Source organism: Rhinoraja longicauda, chromosome 17, assembly GCF_053455715.1.
Source record: "Rhinoraja longicauda isolate Sanriku21f chromosome 17, sRhiLon1.1, whole genome shotgun sequence".
NCBI lineage: Eukaryota > Metazoa > Chordata > Chondrichthyes > Rajiformes > Arhynchobatidae > Rhinoraja > Rhinoraja longicauda.
Genome location: NC_135969.1, coordinates 875,952 through 897,635, shown reverse-complemented (window position 1 = coordinate 897,635; position 21,684 = coordinate 875,952). Strand labels below are relative to the sequence as shown.

Genomic DNA, 21,684 nt, shown 5'->3' with positions numbered 1-21,684 from the left:
TGACGGTTATGTTGTGTGAACTGGGAAGAGGATTTACAATCTCTGGTCATCCAACGTTCTCTTACTTTGCCATCCTTATCCTTCCTCCTTACTGGAACATGCCAGTTCAGAATGACAATCCACTGGCCTTTAAACAAATCCATGTCAAATGTGGAGTTACCCAATTACAACGGCTTTCACTGTACCCTCTCAAATTCCTGCCTAATAACGTTGTAGTGTGGCTTGCTCCAATTTAGTACCCTCTCAAATGGTCCAGCCTTCTCCCTGTTCGAAACAGTCTTAAAACTTATGGAGTTGTGATCACTATCCCCTAAAGGCTCTTCCACTCTTACATGAAACCCTCTCAGGAATCTCTCCAAATCTGCTCCGTCGAAGCCTTTGGCACTGAGCAAGTTCCAGTCAATAGTGGGGAAGTTGAAGTCACCCACCAAGACAACTCTGTTGCTTTGACATCTTTCGGTAGACTGTCTACATTATCTATTCCTTTATCTCCTGCTTGCTAATGGGGGGATGGTACAATCCAATTGGAGTGTTTACACCTTTGTTATTTCTAAGCTCTACCCATGATCACCCATGATCACAATGAATGGCGGCGCTGGCTCGAAGGGCCACATGGCCTCCTCCTGCACCTATTTTCTATGTTTCTATGTTGCCTCAGCGATTGAGCCCTCCCCTATGTCCTCTGTGAGTGTTGCCATGACAGTTTCCTGACTAATAGAGCAACTTCTCCACCTCTTTTATCTCCTTATCCAGACCTCCCAACATTTGATTTTACAAATCCAGGGTTTTGATGTCCAAAATTCAGAATTTTACAACAAAATTCATAATATGGCACGTAATGCAACTTTTCAGCAAAAAAAAAGTATGCACGCCAGATGCGTGTATGCGTTGCACTACATTCATGTGTGAAAAACGACTATTTCCAACAGTCTGTAGTTCTTGGACTACATGTACAATGTCAGGCCTATCATGAGTATATGCTACTATTATTGAAAGGTTATTGAACAGAAATACTTTTTACCACATAGAAAATTGTTTTGTTTTGTTTTCTCTATTTTGCTTTTTCCTTACACAAAATCTATGACTAAGTTATGAAGAGTTTCATTTGAAAATGCACATACCTAATTTAATTGAAGACATACTTGCTCCAGTGGTCTTCAACAGCAAATCACAACAGTCCATGTCCCCCCCACCCCCACCTACTGTGCTATCCAGACTCCCGCCCTGACTCCACTCCCGCCTCCCCCCTTTCCCCCGACTCCCGCCCTCCCCCCCACTCCCCTCCCCCTTTCCCACCTCCACTCCCCCCCCCACCCCCCGGCCTCCCCCCCCACCCCCCGGCCTCCTCCCACACCCCCCTCCCACCCCCACTCCCCCCCCCCCCTCCCACCCCCACTCCCCCCCCCTCCCACCCCCACTCCCCCCCTCTCTTCCTCCACCCCCGACCCCCACTCCCCCCTCCCCTGCCCCCCTCCACCACACCCCATGCCCTCTCAACATCAACGGGCTTTGCGCTACGCAGCGAGGCGAGGCGAGGCGAGGCCAGCGGCGAGGCGGGGCCAGCATCGATGCGAGGCCGGGCGGGGCGGGTCGAGAGGCAGGGCGAGCGGCAAGGCATGTGTTTTGCGGAAAAATGTGAGGCAAGATCGGAATAGCGGATATGAAATAAGAAAGTGGAAACTTTCCGCCAAATTCGGTAGGGTTGGGAGGTCTGCCTTATCGACCACGTCTGAAACATGGACACCCCAGAACATTGAGCTGCCTGTCGTGTCCCTCGTACAACCACGTTTCTGCAATGGCCACAACAACATAGTTTTCTTACTAATATGGTTCAAATGAAAGCAGCATTTCAGGTGTGCCACTTCCATATTCTCACTTGTTTTATATAAAGCTAAGATTAATTTATGACTGCTGTTCCAGGTCATAAAACTCAAGCTTCTCTAACTGATACTTCCATTTTTTGAAATGAGGAGTTAAACACATCCACCCTCTCTCTATGTGCTGATAGAACTTAAAATGTATTTATTTTCAGGCAGCAAGAACTATACATTAAATTTAAGATAAGAGCCAGACATGTAACCGCACAGCTTGATATTATAAACAAGACCTAAATATCGTTGGGCATCTTTGGACATTTTTAGACTTCCAATGACAAGATCAAGAGAAAGCTAGATAGAGCTCTTAACGATAGCGGACTCAGGGGGTATGGGGAGAAGGCAGGAACGGGGTACTGATTGAGAATGATCAGCTATGATCACATTGAATGGCGGTGCTGGCTTGAAGGGCCAAATGGCCTACTCCTGCACCTATTGTCTATTGTCGAGTCTGAGCAATTTTGGTGCTGCTGGAGTCGGAGTCGGTAAAAATGTCCTGGCTCCCACCTCAACATAAATTTCAGAGACCACGTAAATCTGAAAAAATCCCACTTTTTAAACATACCGCACACTTTATTTCCACCTGAGAGAATGATAAATCACATCAGTGCTGCCATCTGGTGGCAGAACGACGAGAAACAAAACGCAAGCAAACGCCATCACCAGCTGACTTCCCTCCCCTGCTACTGAGTGAACACGTCTGGATCATTTCTAAATCCAAAAGGTAAATTTAGTCATTCATTTGTGGGGAAATATATTATAAATGAATACAGATTACGAATTTTCATGATACTGGAAAATAAATCGCCAGTGATAATTCCTTCTCAACAGCAGTAAACCCTAGTCTTGGCAAAGCGTCAAAGAATTTGGTCATTTTTCATCAATACAAACTATAATTTCTACTTTCAGTGGGATGCTTGACACACTGTACTAGGTTAAAAGGTTAGTAAGGGGTTGGGTAATGAAGGAAAAAAAAGTTTAGGGCTCATTTAGGTAAAAGTATAGTAAACAGCGGCTAACCTAAACTAACTGCACCCTCCTTGACCCCCCTCTTTAACCTACCCTAAACTAATGGGGGGGGGGGCTGTGCCCCTCTCAACTCCCCTAATCCCTTAAAAACAGGTTTCCTCAAATTATTTAATTATTACCAATAAATAGAGACTACTAAAGTGAGTTAGTAAAGGTAAATAAAGTATGTCAGTTCTTCCGCCGGTATTTACTGTAGTTTAACCCCGTACTTTGTGATCTATCAAAGATGTTAATAATTCCATTTCAGACGCTATTCATTCACTAATGTCATTAATTCTTTTCTTTTTTGAAGAAAAAAATTTGAGTTAATTCCAAATTTCCCAAGTTAGCAAGTTTGAAATCTAAAGCCCCCTTTCTCAACGGCAAAGAAAACTCCAACCAGATCTGGTGTTTTTTAATATTTTACAACAACTACAGATGAAATACATTTTGTGCGTCAGTGTATGTTAGAAGATGCTGATGGTGGAAGATTGTGTGAAACAAAACTCAGTTGTTTCTCTGGCTCTGATAAAAAATGCTCCAACAAGAGCTTCAAATTTGAAAAGACATTTCCACCCTCCACCCTAACATTTTAGAAGTTGTAAATGGGAAAGATACAAGAACCAATAAAAATCTTACAATTGCATTAAAGTCAGCAAAAAACAAATCTCCCGAGGAACAACCCGGACAAGGTTCATTACTACAGACAAAGTAACTGTAACAATGACCACAGAAATGTTTAAGAAACACCTTATCGAACTTGTTGTAAGAAATGGTGTAGCCGTAACTTTATTTTCACAACCAGCCTTTATAGGCCTAAATGGAGAAATGGCTAAGAAACTAAGAGTATGTACTTTTGTAGTAAACTTAACTACTTATGCATTTAGTTTTAATTTCTATTGCGCTTGAGAATATTTTTGTCATAATTTAGCCATTTAGCTCATACCTGTGGCCTTAGTTTAATACATTTTGGAGTAATGCTTTTATAATTTTTATTTAATTCAATGGAATTTTAATTTAGTCATCATCCTATATGTATTTTCTTTTTCTTTTAGCATAATAATTTTTATTTTTTTTCAAGAATAAACAATTAAAAAAGCCACAATAGCATCTCTACAACCAAACCTTTAAGGACGTGGGTTTAAAAGGTAGCCTGATGATTCATGTAGCTCTAATGAAATGCCATCTTGTGCAATGTCATCATGGCAGATTTAGAATTATTATAGCTAAGGGTCGAGGTCGGAGTCAGAGTTGGAGTTGGATACGCAAGAAATCAGGGAGTCGGAGTCGGGTGTTTTGGGTACAGCCCTCTCTGATGACACTGCAGTCCTCTCTGATGACAGTGCAGCCCTCTCTGATGACAGTGCAGCCCTCTGATGATAGTGCAGCCCTCTCTGATGACAGTGCAGCCCTCTCTGACTACAGTGCAGCCCTCTCTGATTATAGTGCAGCCCTCTCTGATGACAGTGCAGCCCTCTCTGATGACAGTGCAGCCCTCTGATGATAGTGCAGCCCTCTTTGATGATAGTGCAGCCCTCTCTGATGACAGTGCAGCCCTCTCTGACGACAGTGCAGCCCTCTCCGATGACAGTGCAGCACTCTCTGATTAACAATGCATTCTCTGCTTGTTTTGAGCAGAAGATCAATGACATGGCAATGACATCAGTACCGTCAGACTTGTGCCTTTTCCCAGAGACACTGTTGCAGATCCTTCCAGAGGGTGAATGGAGAGCAACTGGCCCAGTTGGAATCCCTCACCACATCCTCAGGAACTGCACAGACCAACTAGTGGAGTGTTCAGACATATTTCATCTGTCCTTATTCCATTCTGAGGACTGCCTCAAAGTGCCCCTCAAAGACTTGGACATCAACCTCATCACTTGGGAGTCTCTTGCTCTGGACTGTCCAACCTGGCGTAGCGAGCTCACCACAGGAGCCCGTGCAACAGAGAACAGACGCACTGCAGAGGCCCAGAGGAAACGCACCGCGCGCAAGGCCTGGGCTACCTCCACTTCCACTGCAGCACCCATCCACTTGTGTCCTACGTGTGGGCATGCCTTCCGGGCCCGGATTGGCCTCACCAGTCACTTCCGGACCCACAGTCACCAATTTTGTCCTGGCCCAGCGAGCTTGAAGCAATAGCCAAGAAAGCACAACTACATCTCCACTTCTTCAGAAGGCATGGTGAGTTTGACATGTCCCCAACAACCTTCAACTTCCATAGATGTGCAGTAGAAGGCATCTTGTCGGGATACATCACAGCATGGTTTGGGAACAGTTCCATCCAAGACCGCAAGAAATTGCAGAGAATTGTAGACGTAGCCCACAGCATCATGCACACCAACCTCGCTTCCATCGACTCCATCTATACCATGCTGCCTCGGCAAGGCCACCAGCATAACCAGTCTTAGAGTCATAGAGTGATACTTGCCCAGGCCGGCAAACAATGTCCCAGCTACACTCACCCCACTTGCCTGCGCTTGGTCCATATCCCTCCAAACCTGTCCTATCCTTGTACCTGTCTAATTGTTTCTTAAACAATGGGATAACGTCAAGTACCTCCTCTGGCAGTTTGTTCCATATACCCACCACCCTTTGTGTGAGAAAGTTACCCATTGGATTCCTATTAAATCTTTTCCCCTTGAACCTATGTCCTCTGGTCCTCGATTCCCCCACTCTGGGCAAGAGACTATATGCATCCACCCGATCTATTCCGCTCTAAGGAATAGAGGCCCAGCCTACTCAACCTCTCCCTATAGCTCACACCCTCTAGTTCTGGCAACATCCTCGTAAATCTTTTCTGAACTCTTTCAAGCTTGACAATATCTTTCCTTTAACATGGTGCCCAGAACTGAACACAATATTCTAAATGCGGTCTCACCAACGTCTTATACAACTGCAACATGACCTCCCAACTTTTATACTCAATACTCTGACTCAAGAAGGCCAAAGTGCCAAAAGCCTTTTTGACCACCTTCCTGCGTCTCGACCTTCAAGGGACCATGTACCTGCAGTCCTAGATCCCTCTGCTCTATAACACTACCCAGAGGACTATCATTCACTGTGTAGGTCCTGCACAGACCTTAGAGGTCCCAAAATGCAACACCTCACACTTCTCTGTATTAAATTCCATCAACCATTCCTCAGCCCACCTGGCCAATCGATCCAGATCCTGCTGCAATCTTTCACAATCATCTTCATTATCTGCAAAACCACTCACTTTTGTATCATCAGCAAACTTGCTAATCTTGCCCTGTATGTTCTCATCCAAATCATTGATGTAGATGACAAACAATAAAGGGTCTAGCACCGAACCCTGAGGCACACCACTAGTCTCAGCCCTCCAGTCCGAGAAGCAACCTTCCACCATCACCCTCTGCTTCATTCCATGGAGCCAATTTGCTATCCATTCAGCTATCTCTCCTTGGATCCCATGCGATCTAACCTTCCAGAGCAGCCTACCATGCAAAATCTTGTCGAATGCCTTACTGAAATCCATGTAAACCACATCTACAGCTCTGCCCTCATCGACCTTTTTGGTCGCGTCTTCAAAAAAATCAATCAGATTTGTGGGACACGACCTCCCACGCACAAAACCATGCCGACTATCCCTAATCAGCCCTTGCCCATCCAAATGCTTGTATAATCCTATCCCTCAGAATACTCTCAAGTAACTTACCAACTACAGATGTTAAGCTCACCAGCCTGTAGTTCCCAGCATTTTCCCTGCAGCCCTTCTTGAATAGAGGCACAACATTTGCCACCCTCCAGTCTTCCGGCACCTCTCCTGTATTCAAGGACTCGTAAATTTCAATCAGGGCTCCCGCAATTTCCTCACTAGTTTCCCGCAATGTCCTCGGATATATCAGATCAGGCCCTGGAGATTTGTCTACCTTCAAACACGACAGTACCTTCAGTACTTCTTCGACAGTAACACTGACTGCTCTCAAGACACTTCCATTGACTGCCCCAAGTTCCTCCGTCCTACTGTCTTTTTCCTTGGTAAATTCAGAGGAGAAATACTCATTTAGAACCTTGTCCATCTCCTGTGGCTCCACACAGAGGTGACCGCTTTGATTCCGGAGAGGTCCCACTCTTTCTCTAGTTACCCTTTATTTATAAAATCTTTTGGGATTGTCCTTAATGCTGCCCGCCAGAACTATCTCCTGGCCCCCTTTTGCCCTTCTGATCTCCTTTTTCAATTTTACTCCTTAGATCCCAAAATGCCTCCAGGGATGCACTTGATCCCAGCTGCGTGTACCTGTCTCATGTATCCTTGTTTTTGACCAATGCCTCAATTTCCCTGGTCAGCCAAGTTTCCTTACGTTTGCCTGCTTTGCCCTTCACGGGAACGTACATATCCTCAGCTTTCTTCAGTACACTTTTAAAAACATCCCTCTTGGCCGATGTTCCTTTCCCCTCAAATAACCTGCTCCAGTCAACATGAGCGAGACCGTCTCTCATACCCACAAAGTTGGCCTTATCCCAGTTGAGCATTTTAACATGTGGACCCTCTCCGTCCCGATCCATAACTATCTTAAACCTAATCGAACTGTGGTCACTGGTCCCAAAAGGCTCCTCCACAAACACTTCATTAACTTGTCCTTCCCAATGTCCCAATACTGGATCCAGCGTTGCCCTCTCACGATGTGGAGGCATCTACATACTGCTTAAGAAAACTCTCCTGAACACTTTTGAGGGATTGCATCCCATTTAAACCCTTTACACTATGATTTTACCAGTCAATAATGGGAAAGTTAAAATCCCCTGCTACAACAACCTTATTTGACCTGCAGCTGTCTGCAATCTCCTGACACATTTGTTCTTCTAATTCCCGTTGACTATTCGGGGGTCTGTAGTACACCCCCAACAAGGTGATCATCCCTTTCTTGTTCCTCAGCTCCACCCATATAACCTCACTAGACGAACCGTCTGTAATGTCACGTCTGACCATTGCCGTGACATCCACAATGCAAACCCCCCTCCCCCCCCCCCTCCTCTTTTTCCCTCACCCGTGTCTCTCCTGAAGCTCCTGTACCCCGGAACATTGAGCTGCCAGTCCTGCCCCTCCCTGAACCAGGTTTCAGTCATGGCTACAACGTCCCAGTCGCTCGTACCTATCCATGCCCTAAGCTCGTCTGCCTTACCCGTCAGGTCCCTTGCATTAAAATGCGTGCCGTTTAAACCAACGCTCTCCCTCGCTCTCCTCCTTTCACCTGCCTATTCTGTCCACTAACCTTTCCCCACACCACCCTCCATACCAACTTCTAACCTCTCACCTGCCTCTGTCCTGCACGATATCCCACCCCCTGCCAATCTAGTTTAAATCCTCCCGTAGCATTGGCAAACCTGCCCGCCAGGATGTTGGTCCTCCTCCAGTTACGGTGCAACCCGTCTCTTTTGTACAGGTCACCCCCCCTTAGAACACTCCCTGTTCTCCTCCCTCTCATCAGGCAAGAGGTTCAGAAGTCTGAAAACACACACACACTACAGAGAAGTGTCAGGTGTTGCATTTTGGGACGTCTAACAAGGGCAGGACCTACATAGTGGTTGGTAGGCCTCTGGGGAGTGTTGTAGAGCAGAGGCCTACCATCCACTGTTGTAGAGCAGAGAGTGCAGGTGCATGATTCCTTAAAACATAGAAACATAGAAAGGTCGAGTCGCAGGTAGATAAGGAAGTCAATTTTGACACTGGCCTTCATCAGTCAGAGTATTGAGTATAGAAGTCGGGAGGTCATGTTACAGTTGTAAAAGACGTTGGTGAGATTGCATTCAGAATATTGTGTTCAGTTTTGCGCACCATGTTATACTAAAGATATTGTCAAGCTTGAAAGGGTTCAGAGAAGATTTACGAAGATTTGCCAGGACTAGCGGGTGTGAGCTATAGGGAGAGGATGAGTAGGCTGTGACTCCATTCCTTGGGAGTGCACGAGGATGAGGGGTGATCTTATAGAGGTGTACAAAATCACGAGAGGAATAGATCGGGTAGATGCAGTCTCGTGCCCAGAGTATGGGAATCTAGGTGTAGAGGACACACAGTGCCCTCCATAATGTTTGGGGCAAAGACCCATCATTTATTTATTTGCCTCTGTACACCATAATTTGAGATTTGTAATAGAAAAAAATCACATGCGGTTAAAGTGCACATTGTCAGATTTTATTAAAGACCATTTTTATACATTTTGGTTTCACCATGTAGAAATTACAGCTGTGTTTCTACATAGTCCTCCCATTTCAGGGCACCATAATGTTTGGGACTTATGGCTTCACAGGCGTTTGTAATTGCTCAGGTGTGTTTAATAGCATCCTAGCACCTAGTCTTTCCTTCAGTCTTTCCATCACCTTTGGAAACTTTTATTGCTGTTTATCAACATGAGGACCAAAGTTGTGCCAATGAAAGTCAAAGAAGCCATTATGGGACTGAGAAACAAGAATAAAACTGTTAAGACATCAGCAAAACCCTAGGCTTACCAAAATCAACTGTGGAACATCATTAAGAAGGAAGAGAGCACTGGTGAACTTACTAATTGCAAAGGAACTGGTAGGCCAAGCTGATGACAGAGGAATTCTCTCTATAATAAAGAAAAATCCCCAAACACCTGTCCGACAGATCAGAAACACTCTTCAGGAGTGGATTTGTCAATGACCACTGTCCACAGAAGATTTCATGAACAGAAATACAGAGGCTACACAGCAAGATGCAAACCACTGGTTAGCCGCAAAAATAGGATGGCCAGGTTACAGTTTGCCAAGAAGTACTTAAAAGAGCAACCACAGTTATGGAAAAAGGTCTTGTGGACAGATGAGACGAAGATTAACTTATATCAGAGTGATGGCAGGAGCAAAGTATGGAGGAGAGAAGGAACTGCCCAAGATCCAAAGCATACCGCCTCATTTGTGAAATGCGGTGGTGGGGGTGTTATGGCCGGGGCATGTATGGCTGCTGAAGGTACTGGCTCACTTATCTTCATTGATGATACAACTGCTGATGGTAGTAGCATAATGAATTCTGAAGTGTATAGACACATCCTATCTGCTCAAGTTCAAATGCTTCAAAACTCATTGGCCGGTGGTTCATTCTACAGCAAGACAATGATCCCAAACATACTGCTAAAGCAACAAAGGAGTTTTTGAAAGCTAAAAAATGGTTAATTCTTGAGTGGCCAAGTCAATCACCTGATCTGAACTCAATTGAGCATGCCTTTTATATGCTGAAGAGAAAACTGAAGGGGACTAGCCCCCAAAACAAGCATAAGCTCAAGATGGCTGTAATACAGGCCTGGCAGAGCATCACCAGAGAAGACACCCAGCAACTGGTGATGTCCATGAATTGCAGACATTAAGCAGTCATTGCATGCAAAGGATATGCAACAAAATACTAAACATGACTACTTTCATTTACATGACATTGCTGTGTCCCAAATATTATGGTGCCCTGAAATGGGGGGATTATATATAAACACTGCTGTAATTTCTACATGGTGAAACCAAAATGTATAAAAATGGCCTTTATTAAAATCTGACAATGTGCACATTAACCACATGTGATTTTTTTTCTATTACAAATCTCAAATTGTGGAGTACAGAGGCAAATAAATAAATGATGGGTCTTTGGCCCAAACATTATGGAGGGCACTGTAGGTTTAAGATGAAGGGGAAAAGATTTAATAGGAATCTGAGGGGTAACTTTTTCACACAAAGGGTGGTGGGTGTATGGAAGAAGTTGTCAGATGATATAGTTGAGGATGAGACTATCCCAACATTAAAAAAAACCCAGTTAGACAGGTATATGGTACATTCTTCAGTTTAAACCAGCATCTGCAGTTCCTTTTTACACATGGATAGGACAGGTTTGGAGGGATATAGACCTAGCGCAGGCAGGTGGGACTAGTTTAGTTGGGACATGTTGGCTGGTGTGGGCAAGTTGGGCCGAAGGGCCTGTTTCCACACTGTATCACTTTATGACTCTTTGACCTCCAGATTCAGGGACAGTTGTTATCAGGCAACCGAACTGTCCTCTCAGAATGTGGCCTGATCTCCCATCTACCTTGTTGGAGACCTTTGAACAATCCTTAATCGGACTTTATCTTGCAGTAAATGTAGTACCTTTTATCTTTCTCTACTGTGGATGACTTGATTGTAATCATGTATAGTCTTTTCTTTGACCAGATAGCACATAACAAAAAAAGCTTTTCACTCTACCAATAATAAACTAAACATTAAAAAATAAGACAGGACCATGCATACATTTCAAGTTACTGCAGCAGAAACATAAGCAACAATGTACTATTGCAAATCCTCAGTCATGAATGTTCATAAATTTGAGGTTTCATTAGGTCTTACATCCACAGTGAAAGTAAAAACCTTATATTTTGCACGCTGGCAGCTCGACTCTAAAGATTTTAACCAACCAAATTGTTACAAAAACTCAGTTTCATTTGGAAATTTATCATCAAGTAAAATCTGAAGTCTATTTATCTACTTCAAAGTAATTTCATGGTGTAAATTTAAAAGTCCCAGATTGTTCAGTAGGAATCATAAATAATTTATTGACCAATCTCACCATGTATAACATCATCTGAGCTCTTTTGAACTGATCCTAGTTGATTACATCTGACACAATAAAACATGTACAAGACATTTTAAGTTTATTCTAAAAGACCTCATGAGGAATTTAATCTTCCTTGGAAAAAGATGTGATGCTCAAACCGAAGAAACTTAAGAGACGGCACTCTTACCTCTGAGTCAATAAATTACCCACTGAAGTTCTACACCAGAGACTCGAGTTCATCACACCTTGGATTACACTTCAGAGAAACAGAGAAGGATCATTGCACGGATATACATTTTGTATTGCGGATGAGCCATTAAACTGAGACCCTACCAAATCACTTGGATGATTGACGTACAACAGTTTAATAAAACTTTACGAAAAATAACAAGTCATCCCTCAATCGACACCAGAACCAGGTGACCTGATTATTTAATTCACTACCTTTCATTGTACCTTGTGTGTGTCCTATGCTGTGAGAATTATTTTTCAGAAATGTTTTATACATTTTAACGTTTCTTGCTTGTGATATCATGAGATCGTAAAAAATGGCAGGACTGGCTTTATTCTAGGATTTTAAAAAACATTACTGACTGAACTCAGTCCTTGTCTATTTCAATAAGCTTGATGTGGACTAAAAATAGTTTTTCCCAAAAAACTGAAAAGCTACTGGACAGCTTTCATTTAGTTCTTACTAAAACCACCAGTTGGAAATCTGTGAAGCGGAGGGAAAACATTACTTTAAAGGATTGAGTAAATCTCAGGTGATAAAGGGGAAAAGGTTATTTGGAAAGGACACGTGGTCATAATAAGCCAATGAAGCTTTCTGAGGCAGCTTCAATGAGAGCAATGGCTTATCTGTATATCAACTCATTTTATCGTCCTCTTCAAATCAAAAAATCTATCAGTGTCAGCCTTGAATATACTCAACAACCAAGGTGGAGAATTCCAAAGATTTATAACCTTTCTCCTTCTCTCAGTCCTAAATGGCTAAGCTTTTATACTTGAGACTGTGCCACAAAGTCCTGGACTCTCCATCAAAGAAATAGCTTGTCAAGTCAAGTCAAGTCAATTTTATTTGTATAGCACATTTAAAAACAGCCCACGTTGACCAAAGTGCTGTACAGGTACTAAGAAACGAACATACAATGGCACACAAACATAACAGCACATACATAAACAGTTCACAGTGCCCCCTCAATGAGCCTCAAACGCTAGGGAGTAGAAATAGGTTTTGAGCCTGGACTTAAAGGAGTCGATGGAGGGGGCAGTTCTGATGGGGAGAGGGATGCTGTTCCACAGTCTCGGAGCTGCAACTGCAAAAGTGCGGTCACCCCTGAGCTTAAGCCTAGACCGCGGGATAGTGAGTAGCCCCAAATCGGCCGACCTGAGGGACCTGGAGATAGAGTGGTGGGTTAGAAGATTTTTGATATGGGGAGGGGGGGGCAAGCCCGTTTAGGGCTTTGTATGTGACTAGGAGGAGCTTGAAGGTGATTCTGTATTGTACTGGCAGCCAGTGGAAAGAGGCCAGAATCGGGGTGATTTGGTCCCTTTTACCCGTCAGGAGTGTCGCTGCGGCGTTTTGGACCAATTGCAGGCGGGACAGGGATGATTGGCTGATCCCAGTGTATAGGGAGTTGCAGTAGTCTAGGCGGGAGGAAATGAATGCGTGGATGATTTTTTCAATGTCGTCAAATTGGAGGAATGGTTTGATTTTAGCTATGGTGCGAAGCTGGAAGAAGCTGGCTTTTACCACAGCGTTGACTTGCTGGTCAAACTTTAATGCAGAGTCAAATATCACGCCCAGGTTTTTGACATGCGGTTTGACTAGGGAGGATAGGCTTCCAAGGCTGCCTGTTGTCGATTTGATGGAGTCAGGGGGGGGCAAATAGGATGACCTCAGACTTGCTCTCGTTTAGTTGAAGGAAGTTCTGTGCCATCCAACATTTTATGTCCTCAAGGCAGTGCATGAGGCTGATTAAATCTGACCGGTTGTTGGGTTTCAGGGGGAGATAAAGCTGTGTGTCATCTGCATAGCAGTGGAAAGAAATGCCGTGCCTTTGAATGATTTGGCCGAGGTGGAGCATGTATAGAGAGAAGAGAATGGGGCCTAGGATGGAGCCTTGTGGAACCCCGCAGGAGTTCCAAACTCCAATGAGCAAAGGCTAACTTTCCTCAAGGACGACCCACTCATCATCGGATCCAATCCTGTAACAATATCATGCAATGATTCCATTGCCAACATATTTGTAAACAACAAGGAAGTGAGACAATGTCTATAGAAAAGAAAAAATAACAGTTAAAATTTCATTCTGAATTATTTTGTCAAATGAAGGGTCTTGGACCTGAAATGTTAACTTCCTTTTTCCACACTTGCTGCATTTCTACATTTTCTGTTTTCATTTCACATTTCCGGTAGTTTTCTGATTACCATTGCCAAACAATTCTTTGAGATTCTCGAGACAAAAATGCACACAGGATTCCAAATGTGGTTTCACCAAAGTCAACCCTCTATGATCAAAGTCAATATACAACTTGCCTTCCTAACTGCTTGCTGGACAGCTCCTAAATCAACATACGGATGGTCCCCGGCTTATGATGCTTCGACTTGCGATATTTCGACTTTGCGATGGTGCAAATGCATTTCGACTTACAACATTTTCGGTTTGCGATGGGTTTCTCAGAACGGAACCCCATCGTAAGCTGAGGAGCACCTGTATTAGATCTCTCTGAACACCAACATATACCGTTTTCTCATTAGTAAAAAACAATTATTTCCTGTTGTGTAGGAAGGAATTGCAGATGCTGGTTTAATACGAGGATAGACACAAAATGTTGGAGTAACTCAGCGGGACAGGCAGCATCTCTGGAGAGAAGGAATGGGTGACGTTTCAGGTCGAGACCCTTCTTCATATCAGATTAATGCCCGGATTAGGGGGTATTAGCTCCAGGGAGAGGTTGGACAGACTTGGATTGTTTTATCTGGAATGCCAGAGATTGCAGGGACACCCAATATAAAATTCAGAGGGATAGATAGGATAGACAGCCAGAAACTATTTCCCAGGGTAGAAAATGAAAATACTAAAGGGCATAGCTTTAAGGTGAGAGGGGCAAAGTTTAAAGGAGATGTGCAAGACAAGTATTTTTACATGGTGGATGATGAGTGCCCGGAACAGGATGTTTGGAAACTGGATGTTTGAGGCAGATATGTTGGTGACATTTAAAATATATTTAGATAGGCATATGGCGAATGAAGAGCTATAGATTATGAGCAGGTAGATAAGTAATAGTCTCGGCATCAGGTTTAGCACAAACATTGTGGGCCGAAGGGCGTGTTTTTGTGCTGAACTGTTCAATGTTATCTGTGTTGTTACCTCACTTCCCCACCTTACGTTTAAACAACAGCACATTTTAATGTTACATTGACTTATAGCATGCATATACAACTGTGGGTACTCCATGGATGATTGTAGCATTCCAATGGTAACAATTGGCCAAACTGACGAAGGACCCATTAAATCCTACTCACTCCCATTTAGTGCGATGACATTGACTTTATGTAGGTGAAACCAAATGCAAGTTAGCCTACTGATTTGCAGAACCCCGACAGTAAGTCAATAAGTGTGTCCCAAGCCTAATGTAAGATCCAAGAACACCATTTCATCGCCCATGTAGGCCTATTAGATTCAACAACCAATTTTATAATTTCAACCTGCCAATTATATGCGATATTTTCTGTTTTTATTTAAGATTTTTTGAAAGTGTAACTTTTCACTTTTCAATTAATACCATCGCCTGTCTATAGTCAATTCACTAATGATGCTATTGTTATCTGCAACCAATCACGTTTTCTAAAATGGTATTTTATCAAAAGCTCTTTGAAAATCCACATATATTATCATATCATCATATCATATATCTACAGCCGGAAACAGGCCTTTTCGGCCCTCCAAGTCCGTGCCGCCCAGTGATCCCCGTACATTAACACTATCCTACACCCACTAGGGACAATTTTTACATTTACCCAGCCAATTAACCTACATACCTGTACGTCTTTGGAGTGTGGGAGGAAACCGAAGATCTCGGAGAAAACCCACGCAGGTCACGGGGAGAACGTACAAACTCCTTACAGTGCAGCACCCGTAGTCAGGATCGAACCTGTGTCTCCGGCGCTGCATTCGCTGTAAAGCAGCAACTCTACCGCTGCGCTACCGTGATTATAGCAAATCATTTTTACTTAACCACCCTGCACAGAAAATTACATTTCTCTGACACAATTTGTCTCTCATAAAAGTTTATTACCAAGTTACGAGTCCTGTCACGATATCTTTAATGTGTAGGAAGGAACTGCAGATGCTGGTTTAAACCGAAGATAGACACAAAAACCCGGAGTAACTCAGTGGGACAGGCAGCATCTTTGGAGAGAAGGAATGGGTGACGTTTTGGGTCGAGACAATATCTTTAATGACTGATATCAACATTTTTCTTTGTCTATTACACAATTCTTACTTTTTCCCCCTCAATTTTTTTTAGATGTGTAAATTCTTTTGATTGCATTTATACTCCAAATTTCTTCTGCATTTACATCAGTTTGCACACAAGAACTCCTGCTGTGAAATCAGAATAGCACCTCATTCAACTGCCTCTTATTTACTTAACCTTTCATTCAAATAAACTCCTGTGCCCATGTGACAACTTCTCAAATGACCAACATAGGTGCAAATTGTAATACCAATTTTAATAATTTTTTACCAATTTACACATTAAAGACAATTATCTTTCATCTCATCAGAATTATTCTTTCTGTGAATAATGCTAATCACCTCCCAAAATAAATACTAATATATCCAGGTTCTCTATAATTCAAAAATACACTGTTTTCATATTCTAATTTATTTCAATGCCCTACAAACTGATTTGCATTTACTAATGAAAGTTTGATTTTTAATTTGGTATCCAAAAACAACTTTATTTGCTTGATTAAGATACTCCCAGCATAAACTTTTAAACTGCTATGCTACAAATAACAAGCAGAACATATGAAAATAACTTACTTTCAGCAGGGAATCTATTTTTTCTTAGTGCAAGCCTTTCAGCCTTTTTCCTCGCTTCAGCCAGGCTAAAGAGGACTCCATATACACACTGCCTTATTGGCCTATATAGCAAAGCAGCAGGAGGCAAATCCTTATTGGCTTCATCTTCTATGCTAATGGAGATCTTAATCTCACCCTATAATTAAAAGAAAACAAAGAAATCATTATACCATATTCATTACTCATGGGAGCATGAGCAGAGAGACAGAATTTTTCGAGGATGTAACTAGTAGAGTGGATAAGGGAGAACCAGTGGATGTGTTATATCTGGACTTCCAGAAGGCTTTCGACAAGGTCCCACATAAGAGATTAGTATGCAAACTTAAAGCACACGGTATTGTGGGTTCAGTATTGATGTGGATAGAGAACTGGCTGGCAGGCAGGAAACAAAGAGTAGGAATAAACGGGTCCTTTTCAGAATGGCAGGCAGTGACTAGTGGGGTACCGCAAGGCTCAGTGCTGGGACCCCAGCTATTTACAATATATATTAATGATTTGGACGAGGGAATTGAATGCAACATCTCCAAGTTTGCGGATGACACGAAGCTGGGGGGCAGTATTAGCTGTGAGGAGGATGCTAGGAGGCTGCAACGTGACTTGGATAGGTTAGGTGAGTGGGCAAATGCATGGCAGATGCAGTATAATGTGGATAAATGTGAGGTTATCCACTTTGGTGGCAAGAACAGGAAAGCAGAGTATTACCTGAATGGTGGCCGATTAGGAGAAGAGAAGATGCAACGTGACCTGGGTGTCGTGGTACACCAGTCATTGAAAGTAGGCATGTGGGTGCAGCAGGCAGTGAAGAAAGCGAATGGTATGTTGGCATTCATAGCGAGGGGATTTGAGTATAGGAGCAGGGAGGTTCTGCTGCAGTTGTACAGGGCATTGGTGAGACCACACCTGGAGTATTGCGTACAGTTTTGGTCTCCTAATCTGAGGAAAGACATTCTTGCCTTAGAGGGAGTATAGAGAATGTTCACCAGATTGATTCCTGGGATGGCAGGACTTTCATATGAAGAAAGACTGGATAAACTCGGCTTGTACTCGCTGGATTTAGAAGATTGAGGGGAGATCTTATAGAAACTTACAAAATTCTTAAGGGGTTGGACAGGCTAGATGCAGGAAGATTGTTCCCGATGTTGGGGAAGTCCAGAACAAGGGGTTACAGTTTAAGGATAAGGGGGAAGACTTTTAGGACTGAGATGAGAAATTTCTTTTTCACACAGAGAGTGGTGAATCTGTGGAATTTTCTGCCACAGAAGGTAGTTGATGCCAATTCATTGGCTATATTTGAGAGGGTGTTAGATGTAGCCCTTGTGGCCAAAGGGATCAGGGGGTATGGAGAGAAGGCAGGTACGGGATACTGAGTTGGATGATCAACCATGATCATATTGAATGGCAGTGCAGGCTCGAAGGGCCGAATGGCCTACTCCTGCACCTATGTTTCTATGTTTCTATTACTTCGGTAGAACTTTTTTCTGTTCTTCCACTCCAACCCACCAGCAATATCCACTCCTGCATCTTTTGGTTGGTTGGCGGACAGGAAGCAAAGAGTAGGAATAAACGGGTCCTTTTCTATGTTTCTATGTTTCTATGTTTTTATTTCTTTAAACTTGCTCACAAACAGTTAAATCTGCAACGACCTGCTTCTCATGAAAGGTCACAAATTGAAAATGTTAATTGTCTTTTGAGTTCCTGCCAGCAATTTATGCTCGTGTTCATCAGTAGTAATGTTAAAACTAAAATAATATTATATTTTGTAAATAAATAAAACCAATAAATTAAAAACTTGATTCTCATTGAGTGCCAGTGGAAACCTCATACATTAAGCTCCAGCGTTTCCTACAAGACCAAAGTTGACATTACATATTTCTACAATATGACTGAGTTAATTATGTCAAGATGCATTTCTTTTCTCTGCAAATACCACCCATAACAGCTTCAAGAAAGCAATTCCAATATTTTGACCCAATGATTGAAGATACCCGCCTTTCAGTGTTACAGGTCAATAAACTGTAATATTAACGATGTTTTTTCTCTCTGGAGATGTTACTGACCTGCTGAGTATTTCCAGCATTCTCCATTTTATTTTCAATTTCTAGCACCTTACAATTCTAATTTATGGAATTCTCTGCCACAGAAGGCAGTGGAGGCCAATTCACTGGATGAATTTAAGAGAGAGTTAGATAGAGCTCTAGGTGCTAGTAGAATCAAGGGATATGGGGAGAAGGCAGGCACGGGTTACTGCTTGTAGATGATCAGCCATGATCACAATGAATGGCGGTGTTGGCTCGAAGGGCCGAATGGCCACCCCCTGCACCTATTTTCTATGTTTATATGTTAATACCCTTCAACAATTATCCCTATGATTTCTATGAGTAAGCCAGTTCCGAATCCAAGTAACCAATTCCACCATGCATAATCTTTTGGATCAGCCTATCACAAGGTGACGTCATCAAATGCCTTACTAAGATCCATAGATATCCTCAATCGCATCACCATCTCATAAAACTCAATGAGGTTTGGTCAGACATGATCCGCTACAGACAGTCATGCATTATGTTGGACATTATTTTGTACCAATTTGTATCAGGGAATTTCTGTGCACGTTATCTCACTCGCATCCAGAAAATGTTGCTTGATAGATCAGATGCAAACACAGACAACTCACTGCTGGCAGCAACACCTGGTCTCATTTTTAACAGCACTATTCCTAATGCTTTTACATAGAATATTATTAACCACTTTATTGTCACCTTTATGAGCATTATTCCTAATGCATATACATAGTTTAATATTGGCCATTGTTTTTCAAAATAACATTTTGATATAAATATTTGACTATATATAGTTGGCAGTACTTAGACATACCTTAGTTAGCACTTGAAATACATACGGATACATCAACCCTTTTCTGTGCCTGTGTTCAGCAACCCGTAATACCTCTGGGGCTACCATTGGCACAGGAGGTGTGGTTATGTCCATGTGGTTTCTTGTAGGCACTGACAGTAGAGATGGTATATGATCTGTGTTGATTTGGCCAAGTCTGCTTGTAGCTGATGCAGGGGAGATTTTTGCATCTACCTGGCATCCTGGATTGCCAGAAAGCTCCTCAACCTGGCAGATAAGATAGCCATGAATAAATTGCACTAGGTTCATAGAACACAGCCCGATATATTTTCAAAAATGCTTTTGAACTGTATAGATTTGCACAATTAAGAAAAGGACCTACACTGATTGTACATTCAAATTCCCTCTTATCTTTAGTCGAGAAAGGAGAACAGAGCACAGACCCCGGTTCTAGATAGTCCAGCCAGGGGAAACCTACATCTCTGCTGTCAAGCTATTATCAGATTGTTGGATTTTTCAATGAGATCATCTCTTGTTCTTCTAAAGTAAGGAGTACTGGCCCAGTCTCATTAATCAAACCTCAGTGCAAATTGCAAATCTCAGGAATTAATCAGGCCTTCGTTGCAATCTCTTTTCACAAGATATTCTTCACTTGCAAGAGAGAGAGAGAGGAGATGAAACCTCTACATATTATTTCAGGTAAAATTTTACTGGGCCGTACATAATTGCACTATCTTTATTCTTGTACTCAAATACTGTGCAATGAAGGTATACATATAGTCCATCTCCGAATTGTTTGCTGCAATCCTTAACGTTAACTTTCAATGATTCATGTACAAGGACACCCAGGTACCTCTGAACACCAACACCTTTAAAACCTTTAGCAGGTAACAAAATAATCCACTCTTCCACCCAACCTCACATTTCCCTCATTGTATGTTCCTTATGTGTCATTGGCAAAATGCTGGAATCCATTATTGAGACGGTAATAGTAGAACATTTGGAAAAATTTAAAATAAACATGCAATGTCAACGAGATTTTACGGAAAGGAAATCACACGTGACAAGGACACTGCGGGAAGCTAGAGAGGAAATTGCAGGTGCCTTGGCTGAGATTGATGCTTCATCATTAAAAACGGAAGACTGGAGGGTGGCAAATGTTGTGCCTTTATTTAAGAAGGGCTGCTGGGAAAAGCCTGGGTCTAACATCTGTGGTTGGAAAGTTACGAGAGAGTATTCTGAGATATGATATGCATACATGCATTTGGATGAGCAAGGGATGATTAGGGATGAACAGCACGGTTTTGTATGTAGGTGATTGTGTCTCACAAAACTGATTTGAGTTTTTTTGAAAAGGCTGATGAGGACAGAGCTGCAGATGTTGTACATATGGATTTCAACAAGGCATTCCACAAGGTTCCACATGGTAGGCTACTCTGGATGGTTACATTGCACGGGATCCAAGGAGAGATGGTTGACTGGGTGGAAAATTTGCTTCATGGAAAGGAAGCAGAGGGTGATGGTAGAAGGTTGCTTTTCGGACCGGAGGCCTATGATTGGGGGTGTGCCTTGATGTTTGGGTCTCAACCCATTGCTGTTTGTCATCCATATCAATGATTTGTATGAGAACGTACAAGACATGATAGAAGGGTCTGAAGAAGGATCTCGACCCGAAACGTCGCCCATTCCTTTTCTCCTGAGATGCTGCCTGACCTGCTGAGTTACTCCAGCATTTTGTGAATAAAGACATGACATGTAAGTTTGCAGATGACACTAAAGTGGGTGGTATTTTAGATAGTGAAGATGGTTGTCAAAAATTGCAGCAGTTTCTCCATCGGTTGGGCAAGTGGGCTGAGGAATGGATGATGGAATTGAATGCAGTGAAGTGTGAGGTGTCGCATTTTGGGAAGTCAAACCAGGGCAGGACCTACACAGTGGTTGGCAGTATTGTAAAGCAGTGGGATTTGGGAATGCAGATACATAGTTCCTCATAAATGGCACACAGGTAGGATAGGGAGGTTAAGGTGACTTTCAGCACATTGGCCTTCATCAGTCAGAGTTTTGAGTATAGACTGACTCAGCAGGACAGGCAGCATCACTGGAGAGAAGGACTGGGTGACGGTTTGGATCAAGACCCTTCTTCAGACCCTTCTTCGGGTTTTGACCCGAAACGTCACCCATTCCTTCTCTCCAGAGATGCTGCCTGTCCTGCTGAGTTACTCCAGCATTTTGTGTCTATCTTCGGTTTAAACCAGCGTCTGCAGTTCCTTCCTTCATATATTGAGTATAGAGGTTGGGAGGTCAGGAA

At 42.8% G+C, this 21,684-nt stretch overlaps 1 protein-coding gene across 1 annotated transcript in view; it reads right to left on the bottom strand.

Annotated features, from left to right (window-relative positions):
- LOC144601679 (constitutive coactivator of PPAR-gamma-like protein 1 homolog) overlaps positions 1–21,684 on the bottom strand; it is a 162,133-nt gene that overhangs the window by 47,362 nt on the left and 93,087 nt on the right. The window contains exons 9-10 of the mRNA XM_078413918.1: positions 19,398–19,643; positions 16,488–16,662 (exon numbers count right to left, since the gene is read on the bottom strand). Of these exons, the coding sequence (XP_078270044.1) occupies positions 16,488–16,662; positions 19,398–19,643 (421 nt within the window). The remainder of the gene's footprint in view (positions 1–16,487; positions 16,663–19,397; positions 19,644–21,684) is intronic.